The sequence below is a fragment of the Brugia malayi genome, assembly GCF_000002995.4.
Source record: "Brugia malayi strain FR3 genome assembly, contig: Bm_v4_ChrX_scaffold_001, whole genome shotgun sequence".
Classification (NCBI taxonomy): Eukaryota; Metazoa; Nematoda; class Chromadorea; order Rhabditida; family Onchocercidae; genus Brugia; species Brugia malayi.
In genome coordinates, this window is record NW_025062479.1 from 21,575,140 (window position 1) to 21,597,531 (window position 22,392).

Genomic DNA, 22,392 nt, shown 5'->3' on the forward strand with positions numbered 1-22,392 from the left:
ATAATCGAGATAACAATGTTCATTTGAGTAGTCTGGAAATATTTAAAAGGTTTACTGAAAATGAGAAAATAGTTGAAAAAAAATTTCATGTCATTTTTTACAGTTTTCTTTTATGCTTTAAATTGTTTTAGGTTTTTTCTTTGTACAAAAAGAAAGAAAATTAATTTAAGTACAACAATTTCGTGATATGTTTGGAGATTTGTTCAACAGTGATATTATTAGTTCAGAGTATATTATAAAGCATTCTCAATAATCAATGTGCTAAATTCTTACCATATTTGAAATGCAAAGAGATGTCATACATTGCATTTTAATATGTGATATTCTTTGTATGTGATAGATTCTTCACAAAAATATGCAAATTCATATATTCCGAGTATATTTTCTGTTATACTTAACTCTGTCAGATGGAATGAATATAACTGGAGACATTCTATCGAAAGCATTGTTCGATAACATTCTTGAATCTTTCGACTGATTTGTCTCAGAACTCTAGGAAAGTATTTCGATTCGATTTCAAACAGATTTTGTTTCATCACTTATAGCATGCCGCATATTTGTTATGTGGCATTTCAAGGTTATCATATTATAATGGAATGGTAAAATGTACTTTCCAGAATAGACGATTTTTCAACCTTATTTCAAAATCAAGCCCAAGGAATAAGTTCCAAAATATTGAAAAACAATATTGGTAGGTTAATGAATGCTGATGACTTCTTTCATTACATCTTTTATCTTCGCGGTTTTTGCTAGTCATTTGTACAGTTTTCTTCTTATTGTTATCAAAAATGATGCAAGCAATCAACTTGCTTACGAGTTATCAGGCTACATAATGGTAACAAGATTCAATATATTCCATTTTCTTCCTTTCTTTTTTTGAAATTTTGATAGACATAAATTGAAAAGAAAATTTTAAAACATGTAATAAAGAAAGGATTAACCATCAACTCTATCTTATTTGACATCCCTTTGTAACGCAGCTTTGTAAAACAACTTATCCAGATTAGAAATCATACGATTCATGAAAGCATACGCTGATGGAGGAATTTTGACAATCGTAGATTAACTGACAGCTTCTCCCGCCAATTAATACATTCCTTTCCGCAGTTGACCCTTGACCTTCCCTTTCTTTCTTACGTCCACACAGCTCCCTCCTTCCCCCCTCTCCCGCCCTTGTCTGAACTACCCTATTTGGCATTTTACCAAGTGACTTCGTAATATAGCTGGCATTAAGCCAAACTTAAGATTTAGGATAGATTTGATAAATTCCTGAAAATGATAAGGGAAAGCGGACAGGAATGATAAGGAGAAGTATCTCCTATCTCTAATCTTCATGTCCTTTTATCCTATCTTCGTAACAATCTTTAACTCATTGTTCATATCAAAGAAATAGCACGGGAATATTCATGCAAGCATTGAAGAATCGTTGTAGGAACCTGACGAGAGGGTGAGCATTGTCATAGGATAGTGAGCAAGTGCTGTGTGGAAAGGTATAAAGGGTGAGTCTGTGTGAGTGTCTGCATCTGTCTGTCTGCTCGAAGGGCGACATCGAGGTGTGCAGTGTGTTGTGACATACCTGCTGGGGTCGCATCCCTGTCTGTCTCTTTTGCTCGCTTCTTATTTGAAAAATTCAAAAAAAAAATCATAAAATTTATTGAAAAATTACCTAAAAGTTCTGTCTATTCGTCAGAAAATCCACTTCCCCCAAAAAAATTACAAAATTTCAAAAAAGTTTTTACAAAAAAAAAAAGGTGAACGAAGAATTTTGGTATTGCTACGCTGATCAATTGACACATTTTCCTACGCAAGGTTTGTTCATATCTTTTCAACTTTTACTTTTTGCACTTAATAGTTTCCATTTATCTATCCATCTCAGGACTAGAAGTCATAAAATTGAACTCATATTTCTTATATTTATTATTGTAATATGAGTTCTTTCACGTCCTTTGTTAAGTTGTAACTTTTATTTGTTGGATTATCCTAATTAAATTTCACCTATGTCTTGTGCTTTCTCTGAATAAGAAGTATCATATGTTGTAACTTTTTTAACAGTAGCTTTTGTAGAAGAATGACTGTATGTATGAAACACTTCCTTCAATCTATTTGATGAAATTATTGAGTGTAACCTATCTTTCAGTTTGCTCCAGCTTCCGTTCATACTTGATGTTATCATTCATAAGCTTCTAATTTTCTAAATATGATAATTTTTCACTTTCTTATATTATTTTTATATGAATTCTTCTTGTACCGTTTCTCATTTTTCACCCCTTTTATTTTTACTTTCTTTCTTTAAGCAGGTAACTGCAGTTTTATCATTTTGTCAAAAATCTGTCCCATTCTATGCATATAGTTAATTGGATTTAAGCTACTGGTCTTTATATGTCAGTAAATCGTAAATGCCCATATGCTAGGCAATTTATTTTTGTATTCTTTGTTTCCCTTAGATGTGACTAAATTTTCAGGATGCAGCTGTTTTTCTAGCAATTTGCATATATTCGCTAATCTAATATACAAATTTTGATATATTGTTAGAGTTGGTGTTTAAATTCAATGGCTCCTTGTTTAACATTTCATTTTGTTAAAGCTGGGAGACATAAGGTCGTTTCTTCGTTTTCTTTCGGTTTTCTCGTTTAATTATTAGTCGGTGGTGTGTGAGTTTCAATGACGCACTGGAGTGGATATTGAGGAAAGGAAGACACTTCAGTTCCAATATATAATTTGTTGTGTGGTCCGGATATTTCTTCCGTGTACTTGATAAGGCACTATCTAGTTCTGTTAGTTTTTTTGGTACATGAAGGTGAATGGTGGATGTTTGGCTCTTAAATTCAGAACTTTCTTAAGGATTTTCAGTGCATTTCAGAAATTTTCAAGTGAAGAAGATAACCAATATTATTCAGTATCAAGCTGAACAATTTTCAGACTTGATAACGATATAAGTTGGTCGCCAGCAACAAATTTAGTGAATAAAAGAAAAAAGTGAAAATGGCAACAGTAGCAACGGCTGGTGCTGGTATGACTCCATCATATCCAATGGCTTCGCTCTACGTTGGAGATTTGCATCCTGATGTAACCGAAGCAATGCTTTTTGAAAAGTTCAGCAGTGCCGGTCCAGTACTGTCTATTCGTGTATGCCGTGATGCAATCACGAGACGCTCACTGGGTTATGCTTATGTCAACTTTCAACAGCCTGCGGACGGTTAGCTATCTTTGTCAATCATCAATTGCTAAAATTACTGTCATATTTTTGACCCTGATTATCTTAACCGCTAAGAATCATTAAATGACACTATATCCAAATTAAGCTCTTTGTACGCTGAAACAGATAGACATAGCCTGATTAATTCGAATTTTATGAGCCCACTGTAGGAATTTGCAGTCACAAAATAATGTACTTGGATGATGAAATACCTAAGACTTTAACCTTTCATATTTATTGTGCGGTATGAAGACACTACAAGAGATAAAAGACTGGAAATCATTGGGACAAGGATTAAAATTATCATCTGCTTTTATTGTACTATTAGACAGGATTATTTCCAAAATATTGTTTGTAGAAAATGTAGTGGAATGTTGTTGTAATACTCTTAACTTCCCAAATTTCGTACCTACACCGTATAATACGATGGTCTATAAGCAAATAATTTCGCTTCTCTGATTTCTATGTACAATGGTTTTTATTTATAGCGGAGAGGGCTTTAGACACAATGAACTTTGACATGATGTATGGTAAACCTATTCGTATTATGTGGTCGCAGCGTGATCCATCAATGCGTCGTTCGGGTGCTGGCAATATTTTTATTAAGAACCTAGACAAAAGTATCGACAATAAAGCCATTTACGATACATTCTCAATGTTTGGAAATATCCTAAGTTGCAAGGTTTGTTTGTGAAATATAATTAACTATTTGTTTGCATATCTAGCATCACGTTTTTAGCTGAGAAAATATAATTGTGTATACCACACAGCACTATAGTCGTCATTGATTGATTCAAAGTTCTTGAAAACACAGTTCGATTGGGTTAAAGGTATCTTCAGAAGCACATTTTGACTGTGTATAGGGCATAACGCCCACTAGAAATCGGCATCGATTGGATCAAATCTGTGAAGTAAGAGGCGGTTTTGTTGTATTGATTGCAGAATTTGTAGGTCGCTAATGACGAAGAGTCGAACAGCAAGGGATACGGTTTTGTCCACTTCGAAACAGAAGAAAGTGCTCAGAAGGCAATTGAAAAAGTAAATGGAATGCTTCTGGAGGGAAAGAAAGTGTACGTTTGCAGTATTTTATTTTGTTTTTTAGAGACAAGGTAGCAGCAGCTTTTGCTTTGACCAAAAATGTATGAGCAGAAGTGTATAAAAATGTTTATGTAACCTTTTTATTTGCGCTAAGATCATTTTTAGATATGTGGGCAAATTCCAACCACGTACGGCACGTCTTCGTGAAATGGGTGAAACAGCTCGTCGTTTCACCAATGTTTACATAAAAAATTTCGCAGATGAACTGGATAAAGAAGCTTTGGAAAAATTGTTTTCCAAATTTGGGAAGATAACAAGCGCGGCTGTTATGGTGGATGCTGATGGCAAGTCAAAGGGTTTTGGATTCGTTGCATTCGAAAATCCTGAAGATGCCGAAAAGGTAACTTAGAAGTGACATAGTAAAAATACTTAATTAAAATATGTCTCGAATTTGCAGGCGGTAACAGAAATGCACGAATATGAGCTCCCAGGAACAGAACGTAAGCTGTATGTTTGCCGTGCACAAAAGAAGAATGAGCGGTCTGCAGAGCTGAAACGCCGCTATGAACAGCAGAAGGTTGAACGTATGCAACGTTATCAGGGAGTTAATTTGTATGTGAAAAATTTGGATGATACGGTAAATGACGATATTTTAAAGCAAAATTTCGAAGCGTATGGAAAGATCACCTCGGCCAAGGTTATGTGCGACGATAATGGGCGTTCTAAGGGATTCGGTTTTGTTTGCTTTGAAAAACCGGATGAAGCGACAAAGGTAATATTCATAAAATTATGATTCTTTAAGAATGTTTCTTATGTGTTTCACGTACTTCTACTATTAATTGTTGTCACTTTTTGATTTTTTTTTTTTTTTTTTTTTTTGTAATTGCTGCGTTTTTTCTTTCTAGGCGGTCACTGAAATGAATGGCAAGATGATGTGTACAAAACCTTTGTACGTTGCTTTGGCACAGCGTAAGGAAGATCGTAAAGCACAGTTGGCATCACAATATATGCAACGTCTTGCATCTATTCGTATGCATAATGCTGGTAGCATGCCTGGAACCGTTTACACACCTGGCACTGGCGGATTTTTCGTTTCATCGACATTACAGAATCAACGAGCTTTTATGCCAACTGCAACTATTCCTGGTGCTCAAATGCGTGGAACAACACCAAGATGGAACACGATTGGCGCAGCTGCTGGATTTGGTACATTTTAATATTAAATGATAGCATAATGGAAAGGATTCTTCCCGATTTGCTTTGACTGCTTCAAGACGTGATACTGAAAGAGTTCTATGCATAAGGGCAGATTCATGAATCCATGTCTTTTGTTTTGACAGTTGCTGTTGGTTTGTTTATTTGATTAACAGTTTTGTTATGATGACAATTTTATGTAAGGAGTAAAGCAAAGGGTACGTCAGTGATGTATTCATTGTACAGTACTGTCAAGTTGAATACGATAATTCGGCATAATCGATTAGGCAGATCAGCTTACTGTCTTCTTAGGTGTGCAATCGCCATACATGGTACAAAGTGGTGGGTACGGGCAGGCTGGCAGAGGCGGTACACGTCCAACAGCTTCCTCTGCTGCAGTGGCTATGCGAGCTCAGCAGGGTCAATATGGACCAGGGCAGACTGGTGTTACACGTGGTGGTCCGCAGGCGCAACGTTTGACTGCCGGTAGTGCTATGGTTCAAAATCAAGGTACTCGTTCGCAACAGATGGTGCGTTTTTGTTATATCTATTTCACCACCGAATTAGTTTTTTAATTATAGAGTCAGTCTTGACTCATTGTATTTTCCTGAGTACTGGATATTTGAATACCTTTAGGGAGGACGACAAACACAACCGGGAAAACCTAACCAGGGACAAATGATGTATTCATCGTATAGTGCCATTACTGGACGTCCAGGTCAGGTACAGTCTCAGCAGAACAGCATCGTCATCCAGGGTCAAGAACCACTGACCGCTCACATGCTTGCACAGGCTCTTCCACAGGTTTGATTTCGATATTTTTTGTAACGAACTAAATCTGAAATCAATGAAATTCCAAATGTGGTGACGAACGAAACAAAATCAGTAAGAAAGGAGACGAAGGAATAGAACAGTTTTTTCTTTTTCATTATACTGATTACAGAACAATTATAAAGCCTGCTTACAGGAACAAAAACAAATGCTTGGTGAGCGTATTTATCCGCTGATTGAGCGCATCTATCAGGGCCCTGATGTTGGAAAAATAACAGGAATGATGCTTGAAATGGATAATTCGGAGTTACTGATGATGCTAGAGAATGAGGAACTATTACAGTCGAAAGTTTCGGAGGCAGCATCGGTGCTGGCATCTTCGAAAAGTCAAAATCCGTGAAGGAAGAAATCGTCGACTTATTTCCTTTATTTTAACTTTTCAGCTTCATTTTTTTTAAAAAAAGATTACTTAGCATCTCTTACACGACACCCTGCCCCACTCAGGTTTATTGTCTTTTTCCTCAGTAAAATTCTCCCATTTTATGCTCACTGCTATTCTCTATTGCGGTGTCTCTTATTTGCAGCGGTTGGAATTCATAGAATAGATAAGACCACTGTAGGTTACCGTTAGGTTTTGTGTTGCAATTTTTAAGCAATTGCAAGTGGTCACACCGCTTTAATGGGTCATGTTCAATTGTCTTTTTCCCGGACTTTTGCGATTTGTCAAACATTTTAAAAAACATAATTTTAACGGGATATTTATCCAGATTTTTTTGGTTTTTCTTTTTTTTTTTTTTTTTTTATTTTCATACTTTTGTTTTTTTTCTTTTTTAATTGATTCTCTGTAAAAAAAAAAGAATATGGACAAATCCAATGAACAATTTGCTTCTTTTGGATTACTCCCGAATATGAGTTATAAGACGCATTATTTGTAGTTTTGTAGTCTTCCCTTTGGCATCACTCCCAATTTACTCTCCATCTTTGCTAAAATTTATAATGACTTTTAGCTAAAATGACCGAAAACAGTTGAAAATAATCACTTAGAACTGCTGTTGGATAGCTGTTTATATCCAATTTTTGCTTTTAATGTTCAAGTTAATTTTTCATGAATTGCTTCATTGTCACTCGTTTTTGTGAGCCATACGAATATGTCTTCATTTTCAGTTAAGGCTGGATTATTTCATTTAGTTCGGCTATTCAAAAATTCAATTTTTTATGTCATATGGTTACTCAATGCTTCTTTATTAAATATCAAGTGAAAACGGCCTTGTTCATGATTGGAAATTTAGCTTTTGTTTATCATCTACAGGTTTGTGGGACGTCTGTTAATCAGTATTGTCATCATGTTCTTTTTTGGTCGGTTTGAATAAACCTTGTTGTTGAATTTTTGTTGTGTACCATATAAGTGAATTTATCGAAGACTATTGAAAAGTATATCATTGACATTGCGACATGATTTCTCACTATTACATTCATATTCGTAACAGTGTGTTAGTGAGTTTACCGCTCATAAAGCTTGTGGGGAACTCATATGGCTTGAAATTCCAGTGAAATTGTAATATTATTGCGGAAACAAATCGATTGGAACCTACTAATAAATAACATTTATATACGGGTAAGTGTTATGACGTATCGAAATATGGACGTGTGAGTTGTATACTTATCCGAATGAGTGCGCAATATAATTACACGTAATATTATAGACTTAAAAAATGCAAGAGCAAAGTGGATCTTACGTGGCATTATATCTTCTGTTACCAACAACTACAGACATTATCAAACATTAACTCATGTTAAAAAGGTTGTGATTCATAAAAGTTGGTTAAGTTGTTGAAAGTGAGATTCATGGACGAAGATTAATCTTAAGTCCTGTCCTGATATTTTTAACCTTTACAATTTATGAGGATATAATTTGGTTATTTAAGATTAGCAGAAATGGAGAGAAGAAGCGATATTATGGAAACAGCTACCAAATCCGGACAGCACGTCTATCGCATGGTGCACCATTTCCAGAAATATGCTAAAAAGTGCATTGAACTTGGTATTCCAGCACCATTTGCAGCAGAATTGACGAGAAATGCATCACAAGCATTGAAAGTAACAGTTTTACATTATGTTTAAGATGTTAAATGCTTCTTCATTTTTTATAGGAATAGACAATTTAATCGATTTCAAAGACATTCTTTCTGCCAATTTTATTTTCTAACTTTCCATTCTCTTGATTGATGAACTTTTTCCATCAAACGGGATTGTTCAAGTGGTGCACGATAATTATGGCAATTTCCTACCAGTTGTAGGATTCGGGATTCGAAGATAAGAAGAAACTGTGTCATTGCTTTCGATGTAATTTGGATTTGACTTCTACAAAGACTGTTTCATTCAGATTGTCAGTGCATAAAAGAAAAGTGAGAAAAAGCAAATGGAGAAAATATAAGAGGTTAAAATTTTAGCAAATACTGCATAAAACGCGGTATAACCAATAATGATTAGCTTATATGTGAATTCGAAATTGAATTCTCTCATTCGATCCTTTCATTTAGTGAGGATCGATACTGTTGTTTATTGTTTTCATTAGCGGCAACTTCTCTTATATTTCAGTGCATATAGGCGTTAACCTTTCTACATACTAAAAAAAAAAAAAAAAAAAACTATCAAGCAGCATATCTTTTGCTTCCCTTACTTTTAAACTTATCTTCAAATAGTATTTGTGCACTAGAAAATTAAAAAACTATTTCAAAAAGTTAGTTTTCCTTAGCATTTGTGTTTCCATTTCTGATATCATATGAACTAGATTATCGCTAAGCTAATCCAAGTTCAATTTACATAGAAAAAAATGATTTTTAACTCTTTCGAATGTTTATTAATTTAGGTCTCAGTTGATAGTGGTTTGCAAAGGATGTGGAGCTGAAATGAAAGGTGGCGCCTTTCATGAAAGATTGACAATTAAAGAATGTGAGAGAAGAGATATAAATACATCTTTTGATCAAAGTTTGAGAGAAGAATCACGAAGATCTTCAGTACAATCTACTTTTTCTACACCAAGAACTTCATTTCGAGAAACTCCAATTTCCAGGCAGTTGGTTTCATGTTTCCAGTTTTTCTTTCGTTTTAATTCATCTTTAGTTCTTTAAAACACGGATGTATTTTCATCGAGGTATAACTATTACATTGTGCAAAAATACACGAACAAATGTTCGTTAAAGTTAACTGGAAATCTAAAATTTGTTGAGACTGAATTAATTTAAAGTTTTTATCATTTGTAGCTGTGTTTTTTTTTTTTTTTTTTTTTCTTTTACTGAACTAAATTTTCATGACGCTGTGCAACACATATGCCCATAAATTAGCTGTATTTATTAGGACATTAAAATTTTCAAACAGCGAATAGTTGAAGGGGAGAGAAATATTTAAGTAAAAGTGTTTACTCATTACATATAGTGTTAGCATCTTCACCACATTACAGTAGCGATTATGGGGATGACAATAATTTGCAACAGTGACCTAATTCAGGAGATTCCTTTCTTGGATTGCTCATCAATGCCAACATATTTTTATGAATGAGATGTTTCAATATACAATTAATAATCAAATATGTTTTTTCTGCTGTGTACACTCTCTCACATATTGCGATATATTTTTGTGATATATGTGGCCATACATCACTTCAACTTGTTCATTTTGACCAGCCAGTTCTGTCCAACACATTTTCACACCACGATATCTTGCAGAAAAACAGAAAGTTTACTTTCTTGCTAATTTTGTTCGAAGTTTTCTTTTCGATCACAACTCTTAAAAGTGTTGCGTCAAATATCTCTTTCAGTGTAATGGAAAGGAAAATTTCATCTTCTGGACGTCGACGAAAGCTGGCATCGAAATTGCAACGTGTTCTGGCTAGTCAAACACCGATACGCAGAGGGACAAGTTTGCAGGATTTTCTGGAAGTTTTTAAAACCAATACTTGAAAGTGAAACGTAATTTACTACTATCAAAAAGAAATAAAAGAAATTGTTCAAAAGTCATACCATGAAAGTTGAATTATAAGATTTTATATAGAAGTCGAATCCACTAATCTTCTAATTTAAGTTTTCCTACTTATGCAAGTATTTCTCTTAAAATAAATAATGTTAAAAATGTTGAGATTTCCTCATTTTGTTCATTTTGTTTATATAGAAGTCACGATACGTCGGTTCATAAACTTGTTGAGTTTCGAAGTTTTCTGCGCAATTATAAAAGGTAGCTATGAATTTGTATGAACTCGAAACATTTGATTTGAAAATGCAGTGCCGGAAGAAATTTCGATGCTGAATATTGTAAATTATCGAATGTTGAATAATGAAAAGATATATGTTCAAAGCTCTCGGAAGTTCTTGATTCTTATTTCAGCAAGCCTTAACAAACTTCAGAGACTTAAGAGGTTATGCAAAGTGATGAATTGAAATCTGGGAAGAGTTCTAGGATTGAGAGACCATAAAAGATAATGTCTATGTTGGATTTCATTGTGAACCTCTCTTTTTTTTCTTTTCTTTTTTTTTGAGAAAATTGGCAAATTTTATGAATAACAACAATGGGTGGTGGGAATTTGGAGGACGAAAATTATTACCACGGTTTGTTACCACGCGAAGATTTACCACATCTGCTAATCAATGAAGGCGATTTTTTGGTACGATCAAGTGAAACAGCACCGAATCAACCACGACAAGTCATTATTTCTATTTTGGTGGAGAAAAGGGGTGCAATTGTAAGCATATTATAATCTCTGGCGATATGTTTTCTTGAAAATTACCACAAATTGAAGTGTTGACAATCAATTGAATCTTTTGTTTTCTATGATTACTTTTTCTATCTTGAAAAAAAAAGTCAAAATTTATCCCTTTAACGCATTAATTGAAGAAATGTAATCAAACTCATAATTTAACTTACAGCTAACAAGCCGAGAAGTCTTGGTGTGTGTGTGTGTTTATGTATGTATGTATGTGTTTCTGTCGATTATTTATCCTAAGAATTTGCATAAATTTGCATTTTATATTTTATAGCCGTATTTATGGAAATTTCCACTATGAGTTATAATTGAGAAAACTTTTTAGATCGATTTCAGAAAGTAAAGTAATATAATTTATCGGAGTTGTAATAACATAATTATTTATAATATAAATTATGAAGTTTTTCCATAAAATAAAATAAGAATAGACTAAAGGATAAATTTCTTATAAAATTTGCTAATTGATAATTTTTCTACATTAATGATAATCTTTTCTTATCATTTCGGTATACTAATTTAAACTTTTCGTAGTATTATGCTATATCACATTAGCATCATTTACAATTCTACAGAACCATCAACTGCAATCTAATATTTTTCGTCGGATATCTTAGCGCTGCTAATTGTTGGAAATAAAACAGTTCTTTTTGAATTAAATGAATTGAAAGAGCTATTGCTAATCATAAAAAGCGGAAGAAAATGAAAAGTAAACTAAAAAATGCTGAAATTCAGTTAAGACATATAGTGGTACAACAAAATGCATACGGGAAATACGTGACCGATGCTCGCGCAAGTTTTGATAGCGTACCAGAGCTCATACAATTTTATCAAAAATGTGGTGAACCGGTGCTTAGCACGGTAATATTATACTTTAAATCTAACTTATCCTCAATCGTTGTAAACTTTTTTTAAGTTAAAATTACGTTAATAACTTAGATATGAATTATAGTTAACATTTAATTCCAATCCTTAAAAAGAAATCTCCAAGTTGAGCTTATAAGTTTAGAAAATACGTAGTATTTTTCTTGTATAAGTGAAAAATTCTTGTCTTAGATGCCAAAAGAATTATTTAATGAAATGATATATATTAAATAATATGGCGATTTTCCTGCAACAAAAATTTTTTTTTTTTCTTTGGACCAAATTAATTCTATTACTTTATTTATATCATTAACATAGAAATAAAATTCAATTTGGAGATTTTGGTTATTGTTTACAATGTTTCGTTATAATACTAATTTAAATGCAATCTTAAATATTAACTTAATAATCTCTCTTAACTGCTAACTTTAAAATATTTGCTAGATTTGCTCGAGACATGGTTATAAGTAATTTAATTCCACTTTTTTTAGCTAAAAATTATCATTTTTCGAGCATTATTTTCTAGTAAATTAACTTTTTTAGGTACCAAAGGCGGTTTTGAAACGAGCAATAACTCGACCACCATGGGAATTACGACATGAAACAGTTATAATCGAAAACAAAATTGGTGAAGGTGAATTTGGTGAAGTGTTTTCTGGCAAATATAAACTTCCAACAGGAAGAGTGATTGAAGTGGCCATTAAATTGGTTTGATTATCATTGATCATTGATAAAATTGTTAGACTATTTGATAATATGAAATATAATTATCTATTATCATTAGAGATATTTACAATAAACAACGAATAAATTTGAATTTTTAGGTTTTTTTTCTTTTTTTTTTTTTTTTTAAGGCTAAAACAGCAGAAACGTCTAAAGAAAAAATAAAAGAAATGATGAAGGAAGCTCGTCTAATGCGTAATTATGAGCATCCAAACGTCATACGTATGTATGGCGTATGCGTTGAACATGATCCATTACTTATTGTTATGGAATTAGTGAGTATTCTTTAATATAATAAAATAGAATCGTTGCCTTGACCTACTATGTTTTACGTATGCATTTACAATTTACGTGTGCATATAATTTTATATTTTTGATTGTTGATTTCTTCAATTATTCGGCGAAATGCCTTAAAAATTGCGTCCTATATATGTGAACTGTGCCATATATATTTAAAGTTGCGTCACACGTCATATACACTTAAGTTAATTCTGAACTGACGTATACATGTATATTATTATATTTCATTTAAACATTTGTTTGATTTCTTATTATTAAAGTGCTAACGTAAATTAGTTTTCATTAAATTATTTTACCTTTTTAACATTCAAAAAAAAAAAAAAAAAATTAATTAATATTTCAAGATTTACAGGTGGATGGTGGTGCATTGGATGATTTTTTGAAGAAAAATCGAGTTTCAGTGAAAGATAAAGTTGAAAAAATGGTTGCTGGTGGTGCTTGGGGTGTAGAATATTTACATTCAAAAAATTGTATTCATCGTGATATTGCTGCTAGGAATTGTTTACTTACACGTACTGGAATAGTTAGTTTATTTATTTATTTACTGAACTAAACAAAGTTAAGTTGAATATATTTATGTAAGAGTGAATTTTCAAAATTTGACATTAAATTAATCAAAACTGGATTAATTCTTAAAAAATATTTGAATTTTAAATAAAAAGTTAAGCAAAAATTTGTTTAAATTATTCTTTTCATATCATATCTAAAATAAGATTTCAATTTTCTTTTCATATCTAAAATAAGATTTCAATTTTCAATAATTCAATACGAAAAACAAACGGTTTTTTTTTTTTTTAAAAAAAATATATATATCCACACACTATCGACTGTTAATTTATTAATTAAATTTCTATCGATTAATTAGGTCTGTATTTACTTCTTCTCTGTTACTTTAATTGCTTTTTGTTTGTCATAATCATTTGATAGATATCAAAACTTTCTTCCACAAAACACAATCAGTTCATGAAAAGGTCATTTCTGTTGCATGTGAAAATATCGGATTTTGGTTTGTCACGTGAAGGTGACGAATATCATATGACAAAAGCAAGACGAGTACCAATCAAATGGCTTGCACCAGAAACAATCCAACGATTAGTTTACACTTCTAAAACGGATGTATGGAGTTACGGTGTTATGGTATGGGAAATTTTTGCAAATGCAGCAGAACCATATCCAGGAATGACAAATGCACAAGTGAAAGAAAAAGTATAATAAATTTTGCTAAATTAAAAATTAATTTTTTTCATTTTAAATATCAAAGATTCTGAATTTCCTGAACACATACACTGACTATTATAAAAATATTTAAAATCATAGAACACTTAATTAATTAAATCAAATCGTCTTGACATAAATTCACTCAAAATCAAATGCTTTTCAAATTACTTTGAACGAATTTTGTCCCTTGAAATATACTTCTTCTCAACATTTAAATATATCAATAGAAGGATGAATTTCATCAATGAATTCTATGATTTCATTAAAATTAACTAAATTAAGTTTTGAATGTGTTATCTTCCTAAAATGCTTACACATGAATTTGACACAGGTTATAAATGGATACAAAATGCCATTTCCACCAGAAGCACCACCATGGATTGTAGAAGTCGTACATAATTATTGTTGGCAACTGAATCCAGATATGAGAGCTAATATGGGACAAGTTTGTTCATTCATATTCACTTTTAAAATCATACATACCTTCCTTTTGAAAATGACAAAATGTAATTTTAATTGCAGGTAGCACGACGAATCGAACAGAATGCTGGTATAACAGCTCCAGTGCTTATCACTACACCTGTAACTTATTCGCCGAAGTTAGGAGATTCATTACAACCATCAGGTATGTCTTGATTTATTTTACAAATGATAATGCCTAAATGGATCTTAACTAAAATTTAAAATTTCCAATTAGTGTTTAATTGACTTCATTAATAACATTTTTCTTCATTACTATATATTTGCATTTGGAATTTCATTAGAAAATTCTTTTAAATGATTAGCTGATAAATAAATTTCAAATTTCACTTTTTAAATCTTTCTTCAGTATTTTTATCTTAGCATAAGAACATAAAATTACTAATCAATCAGTCAAAAAAAAAAAAAAAAAGTTTATTAAATTAATCAAAATTTAGTATTAAAAAGGAAAGGAAACGAAGGACTGGAAATCAGAAAATCAAAAATCATGAAGAAAAAAATTAAGAAGTCAAAGAAAAGAAAGATCAACAAATAGAAATAGATATTTGCCTCTGTCTCCTTATTCTGCTTGCTATTTTAAAATGATCTATCCATAAAATATTAATAATCCAAGTACTTAGCTTGTACAATGTCCATTACAGTAATGGTAATTATACGGTAACCCAAACGAAGTTACTGTATGGAGTAGTTTGCAATTAAACAGTAGTATTAAATTATATGGTAATGAATTGAATCAGTTATAACTTTAAATTTTTTCTTACTAAAAATCAAAATTTCATTCAATCTTAACTCTACTACATCAATTTAAATAAACATTTAAATTCGTAATATCATATTGACGATCTATTTTAGTTTTTGTAAAGTGCTCTCATAGTTTTTGTTGTATACTAACAAATTTCTCGTTAGTTCTTCATATTGCCAATCTTCAATTTTCAGTGACACTATTTTCTACAAAAAATAAATAAACAAATAATAGAACGATGAATGCAAAGAATTCACAAAAAAAAAAAGAACTCTGATTTTTTTTTTTTTTTTTTTGCACAAAATTCGAAAACCAATTATAGCTTTAGAAAAATAGAATGATAAAAGTTTAGCTAGTGATTTGATTGTACTTCATGAAAGCATCCTCAATAATATCCTTTGCAGTTTTGACTAATATATACTATTGTATCTATTTTAGCATTTTGTATGATATAGAGATTAGTGGGAGTGTGGGAAAGATAAGCTTTCATGGATCTTCAAAAATGTGTTATTTAAGTATTCGGATTAAAGATTTTTCTTGATTGAAATGTTTATTGAAGTTGTAGTATATTTATGCTAAATAACTATCGGTAAAATGTTATCACTTCTTGTTATCAAATGGTGATAATGCTAAAGCATAAATTTATTTGATTGACTATAACTGTGAACTTCAACCTTTTTTACAGTGAAATTTTATTCTCAATTTATTTTAATTTCTATTTGGCAACTCCTTTAATTGAAATTATTCAATACCAGAACTGTCCCCTTTTTCGGAACAAAGTTAGATGGCATAAAAGTATATTTTATACTTTATCAAATATTTGTTAAAAAATGCAACTAATTGGTGCGAATGATTACACGAAGTTATCCTTTTTACCAGTTTTTACTCAAATAATTTTCGTCATTTGAAATCATTTTGATTAGTTTTCATTCTTATATGCGGATAATGTTGCAAATATTTTTGTAGTATTAAAAAGTATTATTTAAAAATATGAAAAATGTATTTGAAAACAATTTTAATTCAATATATTTTTCTTAAATAATAATTCTTGTATGCTTTAAATTTAACACAAAGTAATTATTGTGTTCAATTTATCTTAGATCCTCCGAAATATTATACAGATGACAGGAAGTTGGAAGCAATTGTGATTGACATTTCAATTTGTCAAATATTCTTTGTTCAATTTATATTTTGAAAATTTTTCTCTTCTCAAACAAACTCCCAAAGGATTTTGATAGCATCGTAAAGTACTTTTAAACGTATGAAATGATGAAAAAATTTTTGACTAGAAAATATATTGTATTGATTTGAGGCGGACATATTAGATGCGTTCATTGTTTAAGATGAAATTTTGTTGTAATGAAAGATAAAGTAAACAGAAAAGTATTCATTTTTACTTTTAATTTACTTTTAAATTTATCATAACAATTTCACACAACAAAATTATGCTATAATTTTATAAGTTTCATTGATGAAAGTTTCAGTTAATATTACATATGAAATTAAAATAAGAAGAAAATTCTGTTAGTCATCCAATCGAGAATGACACAGAAATGTAACAATGATAACAAATGACAGAAATGTTTATTTTTGTTTTCTTTATAAACACTTTTTGAGAAAAAATCTAACTCTATTCATTACATTATTTTTAATTTTATTACATTAATATTAAATTTTATTTTGCAAATAATAATAATAATAATAATAATAATGATTAAAGTAAGCAAAAAATAATAAAAAATTAAAAAAAAAAAAAAAAAAAACTTGTTTCTTTCATATGTTTCCTTTTTTTAAAATGTCATAGTAAAAAAAAAAAAAAAAAAAAAAACTTTTTTTTTAAATATTTATTTATATTGTGCATAATCCTGATTGATAGTTATAAATAAAAATCTCTTTATTAACGAACGTTCATTTCTGTTTTAGCATTTTAGTATTTTCCATATCAGTCAATTTTCAATATTAGCTAATTCAAATAATTATAATTTGCATAATTTAATTCATTGATATTTTGTTTTCATTAAATATCTTTCATACTTAAAATTTTTTTTATTCTCATTGTAAATATGCTTAAACTAATTTATCAATAACAATTGAAACTTTATGAGAGTAAATAAAATTGAAAAGAATTTTTGTTTTCTTCAAACACTTTAGTGTCAATAATGCTAATGGATGTGAAAATTTTTTAAAACTGTTTCAAATATTAACAACTTTGCTGTTTTCTGTTTTCTCAAATGTTTCCTCACTTCGATAATAATTATAATACTTTACACTAATTTCGATTAGTTAAAGCTAATTAGCATTTTTAACTCACAGCTTGCAAACTGCTCTACTCCTAGCATTTGTTCTAATATTTGCAATATTAGCTTATTATTTTGTATATTTCTTTTTCTCAAAATAATAGTTTGCTAAAATTTCATTTCATTTCCTTTTTGAAAATTTCAACTATTTCACTTCTTTATACTTCAATATTTCAAGTGCTTTTTCATCACTTATAGCTATTTATATAAACTTTTGAGCATTGTCTCATTCCAATGTACACTTTCTTCCTAATCAAAATTGATATCATTCAGTATCATATCATCTGATGTTTGAAATTTTACCGAAACGTTGTTTTGCTATGCGAGAAATGAAATGAGATGCAATTGTTATGTAACTAAAATTTCATTCATTGAAATTGAAATTATGATAAAATCTTCTATTAAAACTATCATAAAATAATCACAGAAAGTATTTTTTTTTTTTTTTTTTGTCATTTTGTATTTCAACAAACTTTTTGAGAAATTTCACAACTTCTCGTAGATATACAATAAAAAAAGAAAAAGAAAGTGCAAGTGTTCAGTCTTGTAGCATTCTTTTTTTTTTTTTATTTTCCCACTAATTAAAAGTTCATCAAAGTTTAATTGTTACTAATAACCATTTAAAGATTTATTTGTAAACAATTAAACACACTTAATCAATCTTAAAATAATCATAGAAATTGAAAGAAATTTTTTTTTTTTTTTTTTAAACTAATTAGCATTTCTACTAAATTTACTTATTAAATCTATCCATCATACTGATCTGAAAATTTCCGATCAAATAAAATTTTTGTTTGTAATCTTGTAGATTATTAAATAAACCATTTAAAAGTTATTTTATTCAACTAACGTATCCATCATATCTTAGAATATTTTTTTTTTCTTTTTTCAAGCTTCTTTAATTTAAAGCATTAATTATTATAGAAGTAAACAAGTGGTCTTATTTATTATTATATTATTAGAATTATTACAAATTAAAATTGAAACTGATTGAAATAACTCTTTTGACTTTGGCTTTTAAAGCCTTTTATCCATGCTAATCATTTCTGAATTAAACTATTTGTTGAAAAATTAGGAACAATCATGTATAAAAAATTATCGGTCTATCTTAAGAATAAATATCGTTCATTTTTTCTTATTAATCTAGTTTTAAATCCTTAAATCCATATATTTCTCAAATGATTCACATATAATCGTTTAGTTTAATGACGAAATTAATTAAATCGATTTTTTGAAATTTGTGATAATCAACTGATTGTAATTATGCTGTTTAGTTTCATTGGCATACCATAATGATAAGTTGCTCAGTGTTTAAATGTACATATCAGGAAATGATAATGATACTTGATCAGTGATATTTTGATTTCGCAGTGTTTAACCAATCTAATTTGTTATCACTTTAATACTAGAAACAAACAGTAATTTCAATAATGACACAGTGATAAAGTTTAAATGAGTAGCAAGTGTCCAAACAGTTAAATTTTTTTTTAAAAATATTTTGAGCAGTTAGATTCCCTATCTATCAGATATCAGATTTGTTGAGTAATAAAGTTATTTAATTGATAGAAACTGATTAAATAGAGTCAAATTATACTGATACTTTCATTCTTAAAATTTTTAGTTTAATTTTTCAAATATTCTCCTCAGTCATAATTTAGAAATTTATTTGCTTTTTTTAATTGGTTAAATCAATAATTTAAAAGATTTTATACATTTGCATTTTAGAATGTTGTGGTGACGACTGTTCTAAACACAATTTTTGAAATTCGTTCTTCTAAAAATCTGTAAATGTATTATTCACTTACCACTACCACCTATACATCCTTTATCTTATCAGTATTATTATTATTGCAATCATTTATCTTAATCAAAGTTTCATCGCATGAATATCACAAAGATGAGCAAGGCAAGTTGATATATCATATCAAATTGCTAAATTTTAATTTCTTTTTCTTATCATAAATAAACAAAAAAAAAAAAAAATAATGATTTCAATTAAGTTATTAAAACTTTAAGAACTACGATTAAAAGTACTGCTTCAAAAACAAACAAAAATTGAAACTTTCTCATTTTGAAAGGACACACTAATCTAATTTGATTAAGTATTATAGATGATGAAACATCGCCGAATATTTATTGGGTTCCAATTGTGCAGAGAAATTTTACAGAAATGATTTATGAAGACGATGATATTGAAGTAAGTATTGTTAAGTTATTGATTTGAATAACTAGTGATAATATGAAATAGTCTAATAGAGAATTAATTAATTATTTAATAAAAGGATAAACGTGTCCTTCTCGTCTTATCCAATCTTTCCTCAACAGGAACAGTTGAAGAAATGAAGCAAATGATTGGATTTGATTAATTAATCAGAAAATATGTCATCGATCATTAATCGCTATAACTAATCTTATTTATGGATTTAAGTGAGAATGATGGGAATGTGTCTCTAACTTGTATTACATTGCATCTAGTCCTAATCAAATGTCATATTTCATAAAATGTAAAATTAATATTAAGTAATTCTCAGTAATTCATTAAGCATCAGAAGAGGGATGATGGATAATAGGTTTGTGTTATGAAAATTTCCATATATTTCTTTTTTTTTTTTTTTTTTATTGAAAAAAATTTTTCGTTTTTTTAACAGTTGTTTTAAATGAAAAAAAAAAAAAATTATTTATATAAATTTTGAAATTTGAAATTATTTTTTTCTTTTTTTTTTTTTTTTTTTTTTTATAGATGCTTTATGAAAATATAGAAATGGATGAAAAAATGCACATATTTGAGGAAGAAATGCAAGAAGGAATCACTAAAAATGATGATAGTTTTGCATATTCTTCCATTGCTATTAAAATTTCACTGTTTAATAGTCAAATATGTTTACTATTTCCTATTTACCTATCTATTATTCTTTTCTTTTTGCACCATTAAATAATGCTAATAAAAAAAAAAAAAAAAAAAAGAAAAAGCGAAAACAAATATTTGATGAATGTAATTCACAGTTAAAAATGAATCAATAAATTGTTTTTCATATATTTGAATGAAAAAATGATTGAAATTATAATCGTAGATAATATAAATAAATGCTTCATATATGTAAAAAATTTCAATTAATTTACACAAAGAAAAAAAAATCTTTTAAAAAATGCTAATGTTGCATTAAAATCAAAAATAAAAAATTTGCAAAATTTTATTACTTATTTTTAGTTAAATTGAAAAATTATTGATTGCTATTGATTAGTATATTTCTATTAAAAGCTTTCAATGATCGATATGATCGAATAATGAAAATACCATTCGTTCAAATTTATGAATCAATCTCGATCATTGATGAGATCATTAAATGTATTAGTACTGTATGCATAAGCTTCAATGTTTATTACTCATCCATTTCAACTTTCATTGTTTCAGTGCATTTTTACTTTCATAATTTCTGTGATAATGAAAATAACGCAATTAAACAATAATAAGAATAATATCGGTGATATGAAAGAATTTATTCTTTAACTGATTTGTTTCCATATTATCACATTATCATTATCATATTTCAATAAAATGTGAAAAGTTCACAAAAAGTACACTTTAAAAATACGGCGCAAATTACCGGAAGAAGTAAAACTGCAAATGTTAGCAAAGTATTTAATGATAACAGTACAGTAATTAATAAACGAATAAAAAAAAGATAAAAACGAAATGAAATTCTGATGATATATGATTATGATTGTAAGATTCAATAAAATTTTGCTCAAAGTGAATTTTCAATTGATTAAATTTCTGAGAAAACAAATCAAAGAAAAAAAAGAACGAATTTTTTGATAGTTTGCATGATAATGAGAATAAATTTATTATTTTAACTTTTAATGTATATTCTACTTCATATGATCATCAATTTCATTCCCAAATTTCTTTCATCTTGTTCCTTTTCAGTTTTTAAATCATATCAATCAAATCTATCAAAAACATAATTACCGCACAACTTTCTCATATATAATCGTACATTTCTTATGTTGTCACAAACATTTAAATGAAATAAAATTTAATTGAAATGAATAATTTTTTGAATGAAAGTTTTTTTTTTTTTTGAAAAATCAATGAAATAATGAAAAACTAGTATAAATATCCATGGTGGAATCAGTCGATAATAGATTTAATCATAAATAAATATTCAAGAAGATTACCTAACATTCCAAAAAGCTTTCTTTATCAAGGTAAAAATAAGTGTAATGTGTGACTTATAAAATTTCTTTCACCGTAGAATCCTTCCAATTCTATAGCCATATTGACGATATTCATTTATTTTACCTACATTTTAAATATTTTTAAACGTTAAATAATAATTTCGTTTTTCTTAAAGATAAAAGTAAGCAGCGATTCAAATCGTTCCAAAAAATTCAGTCTCAAATTATTGAAATTGAAAATAAGTGTAATGTGATTTGTTAATTTGCATAATTAACACTAACTTCCGCAAATGTTTTATTACTTGCGTTGCAACACATTATACATCGCGAAGAATTCCATTTCTTAAATTCATATCACTGATAAATTTTGCATTTCATTGCAAACCTTCGATCAAAATAGCAATCTGTGATCCCGCAGATCTATCCAATACTTCAGCAAATCAACAGGACTACAAAGTTATGTATTCCCGACAGGACTATTCATTGCATCTCAAACTATTACCAAAATATCCAGTTTCATAAGTTGAACTTCTATATAACATCAGGTTTGAATATTTGATAGAGATAAAACAGCACGCGGACCAAAACAAGTTCTTGTTAATTATCACTCATTAATTATTATAATTTAAAGGAACTG

The 22,392-nt window shown here is 29.2% G+C and overlaps 4 protein-coding genes across 4 annotated transcripts; all 4 read left to right on the plus strand.

Annotated features, from left to right (window-relative positions):
• Positions 1-2,982: 2,982 nt before the first annotated feature.
• Bm7261 (polyadenylate-binding protein 1, putative) lies at positions 2,983-6,599 on the plus strand (the record flags this gene model as incomplete). Its single annotated transcript, XM_001894638.2, has 9 exons — positions 2,983-3,196; positions 3,685-3,878; positions 4,148-4,266; positions 4,400-4,634; positions 4,692-5,006; positions 5,140-5,440; positions 5,741-5,958; positions 6,065-6,232; positions 6,396-6,599. 9 exons carry the CDS (start codon positions 2,983-2,985, stop codon positions 6,597-6,599), a joined length of 1,968 nt encoding a protein of 655 aa, XP_001894673.1.
• A 1,390-nt stretch (positions 6,600-7,989) lies between these two features.
• Positions 7,990-10,158, plus strand: Bm9248 (Uncharacterized protein; the record flags this gene model as incomplete). Its single annotated transcript, XM_043075670.1, has 5 exons — positions 7,990-8,000; positions 8,125-8,296; positions 8,497-8,636; positions 9,069-9,275; positions 10,017-10,158. 5 exons carry the CDS (start codon positions 7,990-7,992, stop codon positions 10,156-10,158), a joined length of 672 nt encoding a protein of 223 aa, XP_042931604.1.
• A 602-nt stretch (positions 10,159-10,760) lies between these two features.
• Positions 10,761-14,693, plus strand: Bm3119 (Protein kinase domain containing protein; the record flags this gene model as incomplete). The annotated part of the gene is made up of 8 exons (XM_001894636.2): positions 10,761-10,934; positions 11,688-11,813; positions 12,360-12,524; positions 12,671-12,814; positions 13,192-13,362; positions 13,767-14,045; positions 14,389-14,502; positions 14,580-14,693. The coding sequence occupies 8 exons, from the start codon at positions 10,761-10,763 to the stop codon at positions 14,691-14,693; spliced, it is 1,287 nt and encodes a 428-aa protein (XP_001894671.1).
• Positions 14,694-19,364: 4,671 nt separating this feature from the next.
• Positions 19,365-19,919, plus strand: Bm13408 (Uncharacterized protein; the record flags this gene model as incomplete). Its single annotated transcript, XM_043075671.1, has 3 exons — positions 19,365-19,482; positions 19,688-19,773; positions 19,902-19,919. 3 exons carry the CDS (start codon positions 19,365-19,367, stop codon positions 19,917-19,919), a joined length of 222 nt encoding a protein of 73 aa, XP_042931605.1.
• Between the last annotated feature and the right edge of the window lie 2,473 nt (positions 19,920-22,392).